This window comes from Telmatherina bonti, assembly GCF_933228915.1.
Source record: "Telmatherina bonti genome assembly, chromosome: 14".
NCBI classification, from domain to species: Eukaryota; Metazoa; Chordata; class Actinopteri; order Atheriniformes; family Telmatherinidae; genus Telmatherina; species Telmatherina bonti.
Genome location: NC_136612.1, coordinates 12,012,982 through 12,030,714, shown reverse-complemented (window position 1 = coordinate 12,030,714; position 17,733 = coordinate 12,012,982). Strand labels below are relative to the sequence as shown.

The following is a 17,733-nucleotide window of genomic DNA, read 5'->3' as shown; positions in this document are numbered from 1 at the left end:
ATCACACAGACAGACAGACAGACAGGTAAATACCAGAAAAGCATAACTTCCTTGGTGTAGGTAAAGGAGTCGACATGCCTGCTCTACGTTCTCATAAGCTAAAATGTCTCTGTGAAGTTCACATCATTTACATCTGGGACTACTAACATGTTCTGGTGTATTCATGCAGCGCTGTTCACCAAACATGCAATGAAAAAACATTCATAAAAGCACCAAGCAAGGGAAATGTTTGTTTTGTGCACATGGAGCTGCGTTTGAAATGAGCAGACGTTCCCTCCTATTGTTGGGTAATGCATCAGAAAGGATCCACCCTGAGGCTTGTTCAAATCAGCGCACCTCCAACACGTCATCAAAGTTAACAACTTTGTTTACATGCTGTGCCTTAAAAAATCCCACTGCAGTCCCTGTCTCCACAGCAACGTTCATCTGATGTACAAATGATCCGTTTTTGCACTTCCAGACTGTGATTTTAGGTTTTCTTTTTCAGGTTTCTTATTAGGAAGATGTTAAATTCTAAGTCAAAGATTAAAATAACTTTCTGTGAAGTGAATTAAAACCTACTTTCCTACAGTATTTATGTTTTTAGCCCCAAACAATTCCAGTATGTCTGATTCTTCGGGTACTAACCAGGTGAACACAAGTCACAAAGAAACTGATTTTAGTGTTTCCCTCTGCATGTGTAGAAGCTGGGATAAAGACGACGATTAAAGCTTTAATTTTATTACTTTTATCCTTTTTATGTAACCTTTATTTAGCTGTGTAGAACCTCACTGGGATTAAAATCTCTTATCCTAGAGCGTCCTGACCAAGAAAGCAGCAGAACGGTTAGAAAATTCACATCACACAGGCGAACAATTTAAAAATGAGATAATAACAAATAATAAATATGTAAATAGCCATTTAAAATCCCTAATTCAAGCAGAACATCGACACACAGATGGATCTGCCTCCAAGCAGTCAGCATTTCCTTAAAAACCTCGAATGAGACCATTTAATGATATTTCAAGTCTGTTTGCAGTTTGTTTCCCTTTTTCCGTCACAGCTTTCACCCTGAAAATAATAAAATACTTTCATATGCATTTGGATTACTGATTGTCGCGTCGAATTCATTGAAGCTGAAATTGATTTATAAGTCTTGTGACTTTAACATACAGTATGTTTTGTAACTTTACCACTATATTTGATTTATTTCTAACAAAAAAAAGCAAAGAGTAAAACTTAAAGGCTCGTCCTCAAGCAGAAGTTAAATCTACCAGTACAGCTCCAGTTCACAAGATTCCTCATCAGATGCAAAAATGCAGCTTAAGTATACAAGAACTGACAGAATTTAACCATAAACTCTACCAGGAAAAGTATATCCAAAATATGGTTATATTTCATCAATGTCCATTATATTTATATGCACAAATCTTTTGTTTTTTTAGGAAAAAAAATCTAATCTACAATCTGAGAGAGCATTTTATTTACTGCTTATTTAGTTTTTCTTTATCTTATTATTACTCATTATTACATGTTCATTATTTATTTATTTGAGATGTTATTCTCATGATGACCTCATAATCACTCGTTAATTATTTGATCTCATAATTGTCAGGCTTGTATTCATGTTGTAAGTTACGTTTTCCTATCATTTTTTTAAAATAAATATTTCTTTTTTTAATAAATATAATAGTATAAATAAATGATATAAATATAACTTTAAATATTATTTTTCTTATAAATAGTTTATCAATGTCCTTTATATTTACATGTACAAATCTTTCTTTTTAGAAAAAAAAAATCAAATCTACAAGCAGAGAGAGCATGTTATTTACTGCTTATTTAGTTTTTCTTTATCTTATTATTACTCATTATTACATGTTCATTATTTATTTATTTGAGATGTTTTTCTCATGAGGATCTCAAAATCCCTCGTTAATTATTTGATCTCATAATTGTCAGGCTTGTATTCATGTTGTAAGTTACGTTTTCCTTCGTTTTCATTTTTTTTATAAATATTTCTTTTTTAATAAATATAATAGTATAAATAAATTATATAAATAAAACTTTAAATATTATTTTTCTTATAAATAGTTTATCAATGTCCTTTATATTTACATGTACAAATCTTTCTTTTTAGAAAAAAAAAAAATCAAATCTACAAGCAGAGAGAGCATGTTATTTACTGCTTATTTAGTTTTCTTCATTTTAATATTACTCATTATTATCTGTTCATTATAATTTGAGATGTTTTTCTCATGATGATCTCAAAATCCCTCGTTAATTATTTGATCTCATAATCGTCAGGCTATAAGTTACATTTTCTTATAACTCAGAAAGACAAGACATTTTTCCTCAAGATAAGCTGCTGCTGGAACTGTTTACTACAAGATAACGAGGTTTGTCTTCACACGCTTCAAGACGATCCAGGTGATCTCTAACTGAGTCATTATCATCACTCAACTGATTCCAAATAATGACAGAAATGCTTTTGTTATGTCAGAAAACAGCCCTTGGTGGTGACCAAGGCCGTTTACTCATTACCTTGAGGTTAATGATGTTACAAAAAATGTCCAAACCTGCTGCTGTAGGCTTACAAACCTACAATAGATTAATCTCATGAGGAGTCATCCATGATTTCATTGACTTCCTGGTTTTCTTAAATATTATCGGACTTTGTTTGCCTCAGAGTATCTAAATATTCTTCCTTTGAAAAGTTGGCAGCGATTCTTTATTGTGTTCACATGCAGCTTGTTCTTTGCATTGTAGCTGTGTTGGTGGATTTCACAGAGAGCAAAGGCTGATTTGTCGAAGTGATCTCTATGACATCATAATGTCTATTTTTCATGCATTGTTGCCAGAGGGTCCAAAGATAATGGACATGTAAGGCTTATTTTCTATCTTGCACACTAAGATGCCTCCAGATTATCTTAATCTTTTGATGTCATGAACAACAGATCAGATTGGGTCGGGAGTGACAATATCTCCCAAATGGAGGAGTTTAAATATTTTGGGATCTTGTGCATGCGTGAGGGAAGGACGAAGGGTGAGATCAGCAGGTGGATCGGTGCGGCATCTGCAGTAATGTGAACTTTGTGCCGTGTCATGGTGAAGAAGGACTGGGTCCCTGCTTTTTGCAGATAACTTGGTCCTGTTGGCTTCATCTGGTCGTGATCTCCAGCTCTCGCTTGAGTAATTCACAACTGAGTGTGAAGCGGCTGGGATGAGAATCAGCACCTCCAAATCTGAGACCATGGTCCTCAGCTGGAATAGGGTGGATTGTCCCCTCCGGGTCGGGAGTGAGGTCCTGCCTCAAGTGGAGGAGTTTAAATATCTCAGGGTCTTGTTCACGAGTGAGGAAAGGATGGAGCGTGAGATCGACAGACGGTTCGGTCTGTCGTGGTGAAGAAGGAGCTGAGCCAAAAGGTGAAGCTCTTGATTTACCAGTCGATCTACGTTCCCACCCTCACCTATGGTCACGAGCTGTGGGTCGTGACCGAAAGAACGAGATCTCGTATACAGGCGGCTGAAATGAGTTTCCTCCGCAGGGTGGCCAGGCAGTTGATGCAGTTGTCTCCTTTAGGATGAGGAACTCGGTCATCCAGGAGGAGATCTGAGTAGAGCCACTGCTCCTCCACATCAAGAGGAGCCAGTTGAGGTGGCTAGGGCATCTGGTTAGGATGCCTCCTGGACGCTTTCCTGGTGAGGTGTTCCAGGCACGTCTCTGCAGGAGGAGACATTGGGGGAGACCCAGGACACGCTGGAGGGATTATATCTCTCAGCTGGCTTGGGAACACCTCAGGATCTCTTTGAAGAGTTGGCAAATGTGACTGGGGAAGTCTGGGCTTCCCTGCTTAGGCTTCTGCCGACCCCGGATAAGGGGATGAGAATGGATGGGTGGATGGAACAATAGATCACAGAATAATCAGTCTTATATTACTGAACTTCTGAGAGACTCTTCCTCCCTAAGGTGCTCTTTTAGTAACTAATTAGTTGCCTCATGTTCCTCCTCCTGTTCACCTACACCTAGCTCTGTTTTCAACCTTTTCTTGATCCTATTTAAATGTTTGTTTGCCATGTTGCTGCCATCCAAGAACTGACTTTTTTGTATACTTCTCACTTCAAGTTTTAATATTTTCCATGTTTTATTGTGACTATAATATTGATTTATAATATTTTAAATTTTAATTCCATGGCATTGCAACCCTTTTGAAATGTGGGGTTTGTAAGTGTGGAGCTGTGTGTATTTTGTACACAGCTGTCTCAGGAAAAATGCTGGAGCTTTTTTATTTTATTTGCATACGTTGTGGCTATTTACATGTGTTTTGTTAAGCTACAATCAAGCTGTGCCCGTGACTGTGGATACCCCCACTGGAAGGCACAGCTTCCTCTAGCAAATGAAAAATCTACCTAGTTGTTCTGGAACAATTTTTGCAGCTATTGCCAGCCGCATTTTGTTGTCGTACTTACAGAATGTGTCCAGTTTAATACCATGAATGAGTTTAGCATGCAGTGTGTGGGCTTGTGTAGCTACACACAGGTGATACAGGTGACCTCCCTCTACCATTTTCCCCCACACTCCCTCCCTCTGGAGCTACAAGCCTGACTCCATGGTGATGTGTTATTACCCAGCTGCTTTGGTCACACCCACACACACCCCCGTCTTGCTCTTTCCAGCACTTATAACCAGCCAGCAGCCTAAATGTAAGAGCAGACTTCTGAAAAAGTCCCTCAGAGGCTCTTTTATGTGCCACAGAGTAACAAAGCCATAGCAAACAAGAGACTAGAGGGTATACTTTGGGTTATTTACTGAAGCCAGGAGAATAATACACCCTTGTGTTCCTGCGACCTCACAGCTCTCCTACAACAGCCTCCATCAGAGCAGGTGGAGACTGATATAGTCTCACAGCACAGCCTTCAGCTTCTCTTGCAGGTAAGAAGAAATAACTTCACTTTCAGATTTTTACCTCAGTTTAAACAAGAGGATTTGTCATGTTAGCTTTTTGTGTTGTTATTTATCCAAACAGCGTACCAACATAGAGAGGGATCCATCCAACAATGATCCTTTGTCTCCCGAGACCTGCCTGTAATTATTCCCCTCAATGGAGTCCTTTGAGACTTTTCTGTTTTTGATGGAAGCCTGTTCTGCAGAAACAGTTTGGGTTCTTTGAGAAGAGAACAAATGCAGATCGCTTTGCGTGATAGCACGCACAGAGAAGGGAGTTATCTCTGCTTTGGTACTTTGTGACAGGGAAAGGTTTCTGGTGGATCATTTTTCAGCCATTAAGGAGACATTGCACGATTTGCATGTGACTTCAGCTTGTTAATACATCACCAAGCTGACTCCTCGGTGTCAGAGTGCAGCTGCTGACCACGAGGAAGTAGTGAAACGGTTGTGGGAGTTTTGGGGAGTCAAGGCAACGGCGTCACGCACACAGCTGTATGATTATCCTGATGAACGGCAGCTTTACTGTAACAGAACGAGTGACCTGAACGAACCTACCAACAACTTCCTGTTTTAAATTTCTTATTTCTGAGTGGATATTAGCAGAAGGTGGTGATGTCATTAACTTATCAGCTTACATACACTCCCCTCTAGAGATACATTTAAAGGTGTTTTATGAACCCTGAGGGAATCCTGTTGCTGTTTTTATAACTGGAAAAAGAAAGGAATATCTTGGATTTTTAGTTGTCATGGCCCTTCTGGCCAAATGCAACCATCCTGGCTAAATTAAAGACATAAAAAAACTAAAATGCTTCAGCAAAACCACAGGTATGAATTAAATAATGGAGAAGAGAGGTCACAAGGGATTGTGCTGTTCTAAGAAAGCAGCCTGTTGCTACTTACAGAAGAGTTCTGCCCTGTCACTGTCACTGGAAACACAGTTTATCTGTTTTGTTGCGCCACACAAAGGGCACTGTTCCCCTTCTTGGAGCTCTACACAAACACATACACCACATTTTAAAGAAACGTTGAAGCAGCTTAAAACCGTGGATGGTCGGCCACATTTCCTATGCAAATCCATACGAGTGTTTGTCTAAAATAAAGCATGTAGATTCATTTCTGGTTAAGGATTGTTTGTATAATAATTTAGCTTTAAAAAGGGAAAATTTGCTGGCATACTGGGAATTTTAATATCAATGATTCTGATCTCTAGTTCCTGAATTTGGTTGCTTTATTTGCATATTGCTGGTTTTCCATTTGTGTAATGAAAAAAAAACATTAAAAAAACAGAAAAGCTTACTTCCTCAATCATTCACCCCTTTAAAATCCCCCAACCAGTCCCGATGAAAGGTGCTGAGTCGCAAAATTTCAGGGACTCCAATTGTTAGATAAGTTATTAAGCTTGGTCGCCACTTTGTGAAGTTGACAACGCTGTGAATGTATTACCTACTTTGAATTTCTTGACATCGGGACACACATCATGTCGGACATGAATGACTCTTACAGATGTGTTTTTACTTCTGGTGTCCCAAAAGCTGCCAAAAATAAAACCTTAATGACAAGCAGTGAATGTGTCAGAGAGGAAGTACAGAGTTGACACTCTGGTCAATGAACTGTCAAATGATGGTCGTATTAACGCAACCCACTCACATTTAATAGTATTTAAAGTCATTTCTGACTAATTTGCACATTTTAACCACTTTTTTTTCTCTTTAGGAAATACTATCAGCTGCAGAAATGGGATGTTTTGGTTTCCTCAAAGTCATGATGTTTGCCTTCAATGGCATCATCTTTGTAAGTAAATATCTTCTGCTGTTTATTAACCATAAGTTAGCTTTGATTTCATGTTTTACAGTTGACTCCTGCATGCTTAGATGTTAGTGTGTACTCATGCAAATAAAGTGGGAGAACATCAGCACAGAGAGACAGAACACATGTCAATAGATCTTTCCACCACATGAGCAGAAAGTTTGAAAAGAAAATAGTTTATTTAAATAACCTGTTGGTTGGTGGACCCTCCCTCGACGGCACCTCTCCAGGTTTCGTTGTACATAGATGTTTTCCCCTGCTTGCAGGCCAATTCATTTGGCCGTCTGCTAAGGTGCTTGTTAAAAGAAATATCTAATCAGCTAATCTAAACTAAACACATGTAGTCATGTAGACATGGTGAGTTGTTAAGTTCAGACTGAGCATCAGGATGAGGAGGAAATGGGATGAGTTGACTTTGAACATGGAGTAATGGTTGGTGGTCTGAGTATTTACTGGGATTTTCACACACAACCATCTCCAGGGTTCACTCTCAAAAATAGAGGTACAAGATAAGGACATTTCTGTACCTATAGGTACATTTTAAAGAAATGTTCTCTCAAAAGTACAATACTAGTCTTTAAGAGACCAGAAGCACACCTTGAGAGTACGAAAAAGGGTTCAAAGTGACAAAAAGTACAAATTTGTACCATTTCGACCATAAGGGTACCTGCAGCATTGAAAAATGTAATGTTAGTGGCTGTAATGTTACAAACTAGAGCAGAGCTGAGTGATGACAGTAGTACTACTTAACAGTCATTTACTACACCAGACAATGAAGGTCAGATGCTGCAAACTAAGTGTATGTCTGGTCAGTATTTTGAGTTTTTGAAGGTTATTTCTGGATTAAAGATAAGATAATATTGCTAAGTGGAATGGACCAGGCCTAATGCTGTGAAAACATAAAAAACATAACTTGATAAGGTGAGGTTGAACTTGATAAGGTACAAAAATAGATCAGAACTGAAGGGTACAGAAATGTCTCTCAAAAGAGTACACCCCCAGCGACAAGCATTTGTACCTTTTTAGGTACAAGCTGGTACCTCTATTTTTGAGTGTGTTCACAGAGAATGTTCTGGAAAAAGAAAACACCCAGGTGGGATGCAGTTGTCATGTTGATGGTCAGAGGAGAACACAGAACAACACAGCATATAACAGCAGCAGAAGACCCCTCCTGCTGCCACTCCTGTCAGCTAGAGACGGGATTTCTGGATCTTAGCAGGAACTTTCAAAGAGTCATTCAAAAGACTGATTCATTCTTTTTTATTTTATTATATTTTTTACAAGCCAAGTTAGGGTTAAGTCTATTTTTTTTTTGTCAAAGAATAATGACTGACAGCAACTGAATGGTTAGATTTGGACCAGAATACCTCAAACTTACACATCCCAGCAGTGTTGGTAAGAATAGTGAGATATTGGCTAGAATTTCAATTTTCCCAAAAATATCTACATCGCATGGAAGAAAATGTATCCTATCCTTTTTTTCCCCTAAAGTTTTATGTTGTTTTCCTTATTTTAAAGCCTAAAATAGAAATAAAAGTGTGGTTCTTAAAAACAGCAAATCTCCAGAAGTAACAGGGGTGGCCAACTCCTGGAGCGCCACAGTGGCAGCTGTGTGGTTAGATTTGGATCAGAATAAATCAAAGTTACACATCTCAGCAGTATGTACTATACTGGTGGGAATAACTAGTTAGAATTTCATTTTGTTTGAAGTTTCACTGTTACCATTCCTTAAGAGGTGACTCAACATCCTCAAGCTTTGAATGTGAGATCCTTTTTCCTCAAACCAGGATGTTCCTGCCTCTCACCCAGTGCTTGCTGGGATAGGCTCCAGCTTCCCTGCAACCCAGAAGGGGACTGAACCATATAGAAAGTGGATGAATAAAGATTAATAAAAAAAAAGAAAACTTGTGGCACAAAGAAAAAACTGAGCTTACTGCAATTAATTTCCATGCATAACAATTTTACTCTGACATTTTTCCCACAAGAACATTTTAGTAACGCAAAAAACTACAATATATAATATATTTTCAACAGACTTATATAAAATCTACTGTGCAGTCATTAAAAAATACAGGAAAAGTCCAAAAATAAAGGACAAATACAAGTGAAAATAGAATAAAACTGCGCACCATTCATGTAAATTTAAGTGAACACAAATATAGAAATCCCACTATTTTTCTCACAACTTGGTCTAAGGATGCATTCACGGAACTGGAGTGTGTGGCACACGTCTCACATGAAGGGAACATGGATAATTTATAGATAGGAAAGAAAAGCAGCTCACAAATAAATAGCTGGCAACTTAACTTTAACTTTAATCTATTCATTTATGAAGTTCACATCTCTGGTAAAATAGACTCAAGAAAACTGGACAATTAGCTGCTGATGGCGTAGTCGTGTGAGGGATGTTTCCTCAGCTAGCTGTAGTGTAGAAACTTGGTTGTATGGTGCAGGAGGACTCAAATAGATTGTGTTGTAGCTGTTAACTTCTTTTAATAAGAAAACATCTGGACCAGGAGGATCCACACAGGGAGAGAAGTACATGCAATGGCTTCCCATTATAATCTGCAAACAGTGTAGTTACCCTCTGGTACGGTGGCTTATAGGGACAAAAGACAACTTTCAGATTATCTATATTCAGTGTACTAACCCACATGCATATACAGCCAACAAATCTGCAGCAACTGTGTGATGCTTCATGTCAGCATGAAGCAAAATCTCTGAGGAATGTTTCCAACACCTTGTTGTATCTGTGACACCAGGAACTAAACAGTATTCACATTCAGTACTCAGGTAGAAGTATAGATACTCAGGTTTAAAAAGACATCTGTAAAAGTAAAAGTACCAACTCAATTTTTTTAATTAAGTCAAAGTGTAAAAGTACTGATTTAAAAAAGACTTAAAGTATAAAAGCAAAAGCAAAAGTAATGCAGGTCTGGGAAGCACTGCACCTTTTCAGCCACATAGATTCTGATGAAAAATTAATTAAATTATGAGCATTAAGATGTATTTCATGGCCTGGATGGAATGACTGTAAGCATTGTAATGTTGCAAAGACTCCAACTTATCAGCAACCTTTGTTAGAATATAAGTAAATATAAGCTTATCTGTAGGAAGGGCAACAGATTTGTATTAGGAGACAAACAAAAAAATGAAGTGATAATTGATAAGAAAATAGTCTAGATACCCCCAAACTTCTACTTAAGTAAGGTAACGAAGTATTTGTACTTTGTTTCTTGACACCTCTGGAATTAAAGCAGTTCTGAGGGTAAAAAGGCTCCAGATAAATGACTTTATAAAAAGGCCAGTGAGCGTATCTCCATCTAGACACATAAATCCCTCCAGTTTTTACGTTATCCTTCTCCCCCCTCATCGTTAACCCCCCAAAAAACATCCACACAACAACATATTGTCCATCTACTTGGCAATACCTGCAACTTTATGGGAGTTTCCTGCTCTTCACTGTACAGACAACTCTGTCCTTAATATGTAACCTCTCTGTAACCTGCTTCAATCTCTAAGCTGCTTCACCAGTTTAAGGTCCAGCTGGTGCAGAACTGGTGATCCTGACATCTGGATGTGTGTCTTTGCATTGTTCGTGTCAGTTCATTATAATCCACATGTTCTTCAGCCTCTTTAGGCATTATGTCTTATTCAAAACAACTTGTCCAATATTTAATCTTACATGTACACAGAAAGTTAGAGCTACGTCTCAAAAAGCCTGCATAGCCACCGTTCTTCAAGCTCAGAGAAAAGCGCAACACACACACACACACGCATTTTTGTAACATGTAACAGCAGATGAGTGCAGACACATCATTACTTTACCCACAGTAAATGAACAGCTCACAACAGGTTATAATGTCTGCTAAATAGCAACAAGCTGAAGCAGCCTTCTCCATGGCATGTGACATGCTCCTGAACTGAAGCACTTCCCTCCTCTCAGCTGGCAGGAGCCGCCATCCTTGGTGTTGGGATCTGGGTGAAGGTGGACAGCGGGTCGATCATCGGTTTCCTCGGGAAGATTGAAAACGCGCCCAAAGAGCTGAGTTACGTGCTCAACGTGGGCTACCTGCTGATAGCGATAGGGGCCCTGCTGGTCTTCATCGGCTTTCTCGGCTGCTGTGGAGCCGTCAAGGAAAGCAAATGCATGCTGCTGCTGGTGAGTTGTTGCCTCACACTGCTCAGACAAGGCTTCAGGAAATAATGAGAAACTTTATAATGTTTTCATTTTGAACTTATTAAGCGATGGAGGAGACGTTTAAAGTGTTTGTGGTAAAAATCAGAAGAGCATTTGGACAGTGCTCATTTTGCCAAAGCCCCTAAACTAGACTGGAGAATATTTTGACAGTATTTAGATCATATTTTGTGTTATTTCTTAAACTTTAAGACTTGTAGAGCAGAAAACAGTGACTCAAGGTAAGTATGATGATGTAAGTAGAAGGAGAAGCATTTAGTTGATGTCTGGACAGACAGAGGTGCAGACAGGTTACTAAATTTCCAGTTGGTAGAAAGTCTGTATCTACAGCAGAATCATCCAGTTTAATGTTGCTTAAAAAAAGATAAATGTAAGATGGATGAAATTATCCTTTATTTTTATTATCATTATAAAGAGAGAACATATCAGTATACTTTCAGTATACAGACATAATAAAAACCATGATGCCAGGTGCTGTGAATTTTGCAAGAACGTCACACACATTAAAAAAATTTGTAGGTGAGACAAATATTTACAGTTTTTAAGGCCTTTTTGTTGAGAGTTCCTGATGAGTTTTTATATATGCCAGAGTGTCATTATAGAAATGTTTAAACACAGGTCTTTGCTTATTATACAGGATGAAATTATGCTTTATGGTAAAAAAAAAAAAATCTGGCACCACGTTAGAGAACAGAGAGGAGTCTAAATAAAACAGACTTTACTGACCTCTGGTGGAGGGAGAAAGTGTACAAAAAGAGAAACCAGTTGTCGTGTCAAAAGCTTCCAACTGAGTAAAATAACTGCAGCCACGATGAGAGATGTTCAGATCCTCTAAATACCAAAGAAAGAGCTTTCGTGCCTCTTTCATCATCTGCTTTTACAAAGGAAAGACTGCAGCATCTTTTATGAAGAAAACGAGACGATTCCACCCCAGAATGTCTTGGGACTACGTCTGTCCAAGCACGGTTAGAAATATCGGAGTCTGAATGTGAGATAGAGAGGTGTCATGTGTTTGACAACACTTCATCATTTCATCTGATGTCATGTCTGACTCAAAAACAGGCCTGAAGTTGTAAAATGAACGTCTATCAGACACTTTGAAGACAGTGAGGTGCATCGGCTGAATCAGAATGAAAGAATTTAGTCTGAATGAGGATTCACACTGTTTATACTCTCGTTGGACTGCTATTCTCTCCGTTTCAGGGCCTGGTTGATCCTTTCCCCTTTTATTTTTCATACATTCATTCAATTTCAGATCTAATCATGCCTTAAATAACACCATCACTCAGCATTTTCTTGTGTGTTTCATCCTCATGGGACATGTCCCAGGAAAGAACTGCTCCCGAGGGGTAGTCACACCAGAATCTCTTTGCTTTCTCTTCATGTTGGGCTGAAATACATTCACACATGTGCTCCTTTTAACAAACTATTTGGTATGCATACATGTTTTAAATGCAAATACATATTTGATCTGATGTATCAGGCTGGCACAGTCACATACATAAAATAGCTTATATATCTTATGGCAGCGGTGTCCAAAGTTGGTCCCAAAGGGCCGATGTCCCGTAGGTTTTCAATGTATTCTTGTTCCAACGCACCTTTCTCATGTTAAATGAATCCAACAGTGTTTGAAGTTCTGCTCTCATGGTGCCCAGCAGTATAGAATCAGGCACAGTCAGGTGATGTAATCTTGATGTAGCCGACTCAGTTGTTTTCTCTGAACTCTCTCTGACCTGTTATCTTCAGTAGGGCTTGTTGGATGCTAAATCATCTTTCAGTCCTACGTGTTTCTTTAGATGCTCACTCTTGTCTCAGACCTGCGAAAGATCCGCCCAGATACATCAGAGATCCTCAGTCTTGGTCCTCAAGGGACCAGTGTCCTGCAGAGTTTACAAGTATCCCTGCTGCAACACATCTGACTGAATTGTGCAGAACTTGATATCAAGCTTGAGGCTTGATGACTGACATGTCTCTGTGTGCTACATCTCTTATTTTTCCACTCTAGTAGGCCAGAAGTCAAAACAGGCCCTGATTAGAAGTCTATTACATTTAAATGATTTTAATACGGTCAGATTAGTTCAAATGTACCGAAAGTCAAGTAGTTCCAGATCTTTTTAACCTATAACTAGCTGAAAATCTTAATTGCACAGCCATTAATGTTGTACAAGCTATTTCTGAGATGTTTTCTTCAAATATTCCCCTGCAGGGTGGTTGTGTGCAATACTGCCGTACCAAGAAAAAGGTCTCATATGAATGATACAAGGACTGATACGTTTTTTTATACACTGCTAAAAAAATGAAGGGAACACTTAAACAACACAATGTTGCTCCAAGTCAACCACACTTCTGTGAAGTCAAACTGTCCACTTAGGAAGCAACACTGATTGACAATCTATTCACATGCTGTTGTGCAAATGGAATAGACAACAAGTGGAAATTATGGACAATTGGCAAGACAAACCCAATAAAGGAGTGGTTCTGCAGGCGGAGACCACAGACCACTTCTCAGTTCCGATGCTTTCTGATGTTTTGGTCACTTTCGAATGCTGGGGGTGCTTTCATTCTAGTGGTAGCATGAGACGGAGTCTACAACCCACACAAGTGGCTCAGGTAGTGCAGCTCATCCAGGATGGCACATCAATGCGAGCTGTGGCAAGAAGGTTTGCTGTGTCTGTCAGCGTAGTGTCCAGAGCATGGAGGTGCTACCAGGAGACAGGCCAGTACATCAGGAGACATGGAGGAGGCCGTGGGGAGGGCAACAACCCAGCAGAAGGACCGCTACCTCCTTCTTTCTGCAAGGAGGAACAGGAGGAGCACTGCCAGAGCCCTGCAGAATGAGCTCCAGCAGGCTACAAATGTGCATGTGTCTGCTCCAACAGTCAGAAACAGACTCCATGAGGGTGGTATGAGGGCCCGATGTCCACAGGTGGGGGTTGTGTTTACAGCCCAACACCGTGCAGGTGGAATTTGCCAGAGAACACCAAGATTTGCAAATTCACCACTGGCGCCCTGTGCTCTTCACAGATGAAAGCAGGTTCACACTGAGCACATGTGACAGACATGACAGAGAGTCTGGAGACGCCGTGGAGAACGTTCTGCTGCCTGCAACATCCTCCAGCATGACCAGTTTGGCAGTGGGTCAGTAATGGTGTGGGGTGGCATTTCTTTGGAGGACCGCACAGCCCTCCATGTGCTCGCCAGAGGTAGCCTGACTGCCATTAGGTACCGAGATGAGATCCTCAGACCCCTTGTGGGACCATATGCTGGTGCAGTTGGCCCTGGGTTCCTCCTAATGCAAGACAATGCTAGACCTCATGTGGCTGGAGTGTGTCAGCAGTTCCTGCAACACCAAGGCATTGGTGTTATGGACTGGCCCGCCCGTTCCCCAGACCTGGATCCAGCTGAGCACATCTGGGACATCATGTCTCGCTCCATCCACCAACGCCAAGTTGCACCACAGACTGTCCAGGAGTTGGCGGATGTTCCCTTTATTTTTTGAACAGTGTATAGAAATATCAAAATGAATTAGTCATTGCAGATATTACTCTGTGGAATTAATGTGTTATATTTTTGGGGGAATACTTTTGACTTAAAAGCCTTTTTCTTTCTTTTCTTAATTACAAACCTTAATTATAAAAGTATTCTTTATGTAATTCATTCCATTATTCTAGATTATCTAAACATGTACGTTGCACTATTACACACGATTGAAACTAATCAAATCTGCATTAATATGCATTATTCTCCAGTTACAATCAAACAAAACCACTTTTATGACTTCAAGTTTACTAGTAACATTATTTACAAGAAATACAATGACTTGTAATTTACTCTTCAGACAGGTGAAGATTGAGGGGTTTTTTTTCCTGATAGACTTTGCAGTCTTAAATAACACTTTTGACTCTGATCTTCCTCAGTTTTTCATCATAATCTTGCTGGTCTTCATCGCAGAGGTTGCAGGAGCTATCGTGGTTTTGGCGTTCAGACCTTTGGTAAATCATTAAAAAACTTATAAAAGCAAATTGTCATGACCAAAGCATCAGCAGGGATTCAAAGTCACATCCTGTGTGCTTGCATCACAGGTAGATGAGCTGTTTGCAAAGGTTGGCACAGAAGCTGTTAAGAGCATCAAGAAGGACTACGGGAAAAACGACGACATCACAGGACTGTGGAATATCACAATGAGTGCAGTACGTACATCTTAAGACTTGACAATGACTTGTCTCCTGTTCAGCTTCAGTTAACCCTTTGCTCTCTCTCCAGTTGAAATGCTGTGGATTCTACAACTTCTCAGACTTTACAGATTCTCCGTTTGATAAAAACGGCACATATCCGCTACAGTGCTGTCTGGGTGCTGTCACATGCAATCAAACTTTGGCACAAAACGCGGTATGAAATTCTTACCAAGTGGAAAGAAAAATAACTTCTATACATGATCCAAGACATTTTTATATTAATAATGGCGTTAATTCTACCTCTTTTTGTCATCTCCACTAGAATATCCTTGGTTGTTACCCGAAAATCAAGCATCTGCTTGATGGGAACGCTGTAGTGATTGTGGCTGTAGCCTTGGGGATTGCAGTTTTGGAGGTAAGACGAATCATCATGCAGAGGATTTATTTCCTGTTTAGTACACATTTGGTAACTTTACTAAAATGCATTTCACCCTCAGATATGTGCCATGGCCGTCTCAATGATCCTGTACTGCCGGATAGAATCCACGATGGGCTGAGTACACACTGTGAACGCTTCAAAAGGATCCCTGTAATCACTAGTCTTTTTACGTCTTCTATCTGCAGTGGCTCCGCATTGATGACAGAGACCTGTCTGGTTTTGTGCAATCAACTTAAAGACATAACAGATATTTTTAATATGCAGAAATATATTTAATAGAGTTCATTTATGAATGTAAATCCTTTATTTCTATGCACCATGTGTTGTAAACGTGCTCTTGCCGTCAACACAGCCAGTCCATGAGGAGTCATACAATACAGTTATTGTGGTAATGAAACAAGAGCTGGAGTCCTTGTTGGAGACGGGAAGCACAACTGTGGAAGTTCTTTGCCATCATGTAGCTTGTAAGATGGTGAACCATTTTTTGTTTGTAAATTGTGAAGTGATTGACTTTGGAATAAAGCTGATGTTTCCATGAAAGATCTCATGTGTTTATTTGGCTTCATGCATTTCTGGAATATCAGAGAAGTCCATAATAGGAAGACGAAGCTGCAAATCAGCTGCTTTCCTTATTTAGTATACTTAATAAGAAGTACAGTGGCTAAATGGGCATTTTACAGAACATGTTTAAAGCGAGTTTACACAAACAAGACTGATCTTACTGACTTTAACTAGATTTGCAGATTTATCTCGTGTTGTTGGTCATGTCTGTTTAAATTGCTGATAGTTGTACTGTAGCTGTATTTCAGCAATCCTTTAGGGTTGACTATTTCTGATCACTTTTTCTTTCACTTTCAGAATAAAACTAATAAAAAAAAAAAACATGTAACAACAGAATGGAGGTCTCTGCACATACCAGAAGGACAATTTTAGGTTAAAATGTCTCATTTCAAGGTAGTTCATTGAGTGCCCGATAAAGGGTGAAGCAATGTTTACAAAGAGAAAAGTTTGCTGTGGCTCGGAAATACACAAAGAATCATTTGCAAATATTTTTCTTCATTGATTAATGCCGTGTTACACCTGATGGTCCAGAAGGATGGAGCTCTGGGTGGTTGGTGAACTGGTCACCATGTCCCAACAAGGCTCTGGTGGTTCACCTGGAATAATGAGGGTGACATGGTTGACCTCTCTAGGATATCGGGTGGTGTCCAAATGACCTCTGCGAAACTCATCTAGCTGACGATTTCCTGCAGTGATAGCAAAGTATTCTCCAGTAAAAACAACTCACCATACCATGCTGGAAAAATACAACTGTGGCTGCTATCCCCTGCTTACCCTATCAACCCCTGAACTCAAACCTACTGACAAACTGTGAAGCATCCATACAGACGAAGGGTTGTAAACCTCCAAACAGCAACTTCTGGAGGCTTTTCTGGTCTCCGATGAGATGAGATCCAGGCAGAAACTATCCATGGACTTCCAAGTTTAATAGATGAGAGAGATGTGAAGATGATTTCATGACGTCTTTTTTCTTTTTAAATGGAGTTGTATCTGGAAATGGATTTTAGATTATAAAAATTAAAAGTTTTTGGTCCCCCTCAAACACACACACACACACAAGAATAAATAGACATTTTCTCAACACAAACAACATATGCGTAATGATTTACCATTAGAAGGAAGCTGCACTTTATTCATGTCTGTTCGGCTTTGTTCTGTGCTCGCTGTCTGGAAAGAATCTTCCTGAAATGAGATTAACTTCCTTTTCGGAAAGTAGTGGTTAAAGTACGACAGGTTTAATATGCCCAGTATAATATAAATAATAGACAGTAGTACAGTAGACACTTGCAGGCAAACATATAAGTTGAATGTTTGCCTTGATGATGTGGTAAAAACTGTAGGACCAGTTAGTCTTGCTTCATTTTTACTTCAGGATTTTTTAGAATTAATTTAGCAAATTAAAGGTCTATTTTATAGGCTTCTTTAACAAAAGTTTGATGTTTTGTCCTAATTTTAAGGCTACAATGGGAATTAAATTGTGGTTCTTGAAAACATGCAGTCCTCAAAGTGTTGGAAGTTTCCCCGCTGCAACCGACCGGCTTTACAGTCTGCTGATGTTGCCTTTCACTTTGTGGTGCTGTGATCACAAGTTTGAGTTCGGAGACTCTTGTTATTCGACTCAAATATT

The 17,733-nt window shown here is 39.4% G+C and overlaps 1 protein-coding gene across 1 annotated transcript; it reads left to right on the top strand.

Moving 5' to 3' along the window:
* Positions 1-6,661: 6,661 nt before the first annotated feature.
* Positions 6,662-15,663, top strand: tspan34b (tetraspanin 34b; the record flags this gene model as incomplete). The annotated part of the gene is made up of 7 exons (XM_079252671.1): positions 6,662-6,718; positions 10,680-10,895; positions 14,849-14,923; positions 15,014-15,121; positions 15,195-15,320; positions 15,429-15,521; positions 15,604-15,663. The coding sequence occupies 7 exons, from the start codon at positions 6,662-6,664 to the stop codon at positions 15,661-15,663; spliced, it is 735 nt and encodes a 244-aa protein (XP_079108797.1).
* Positions 15,664-17,733: the final 2,070 nt, after the last annotated feature.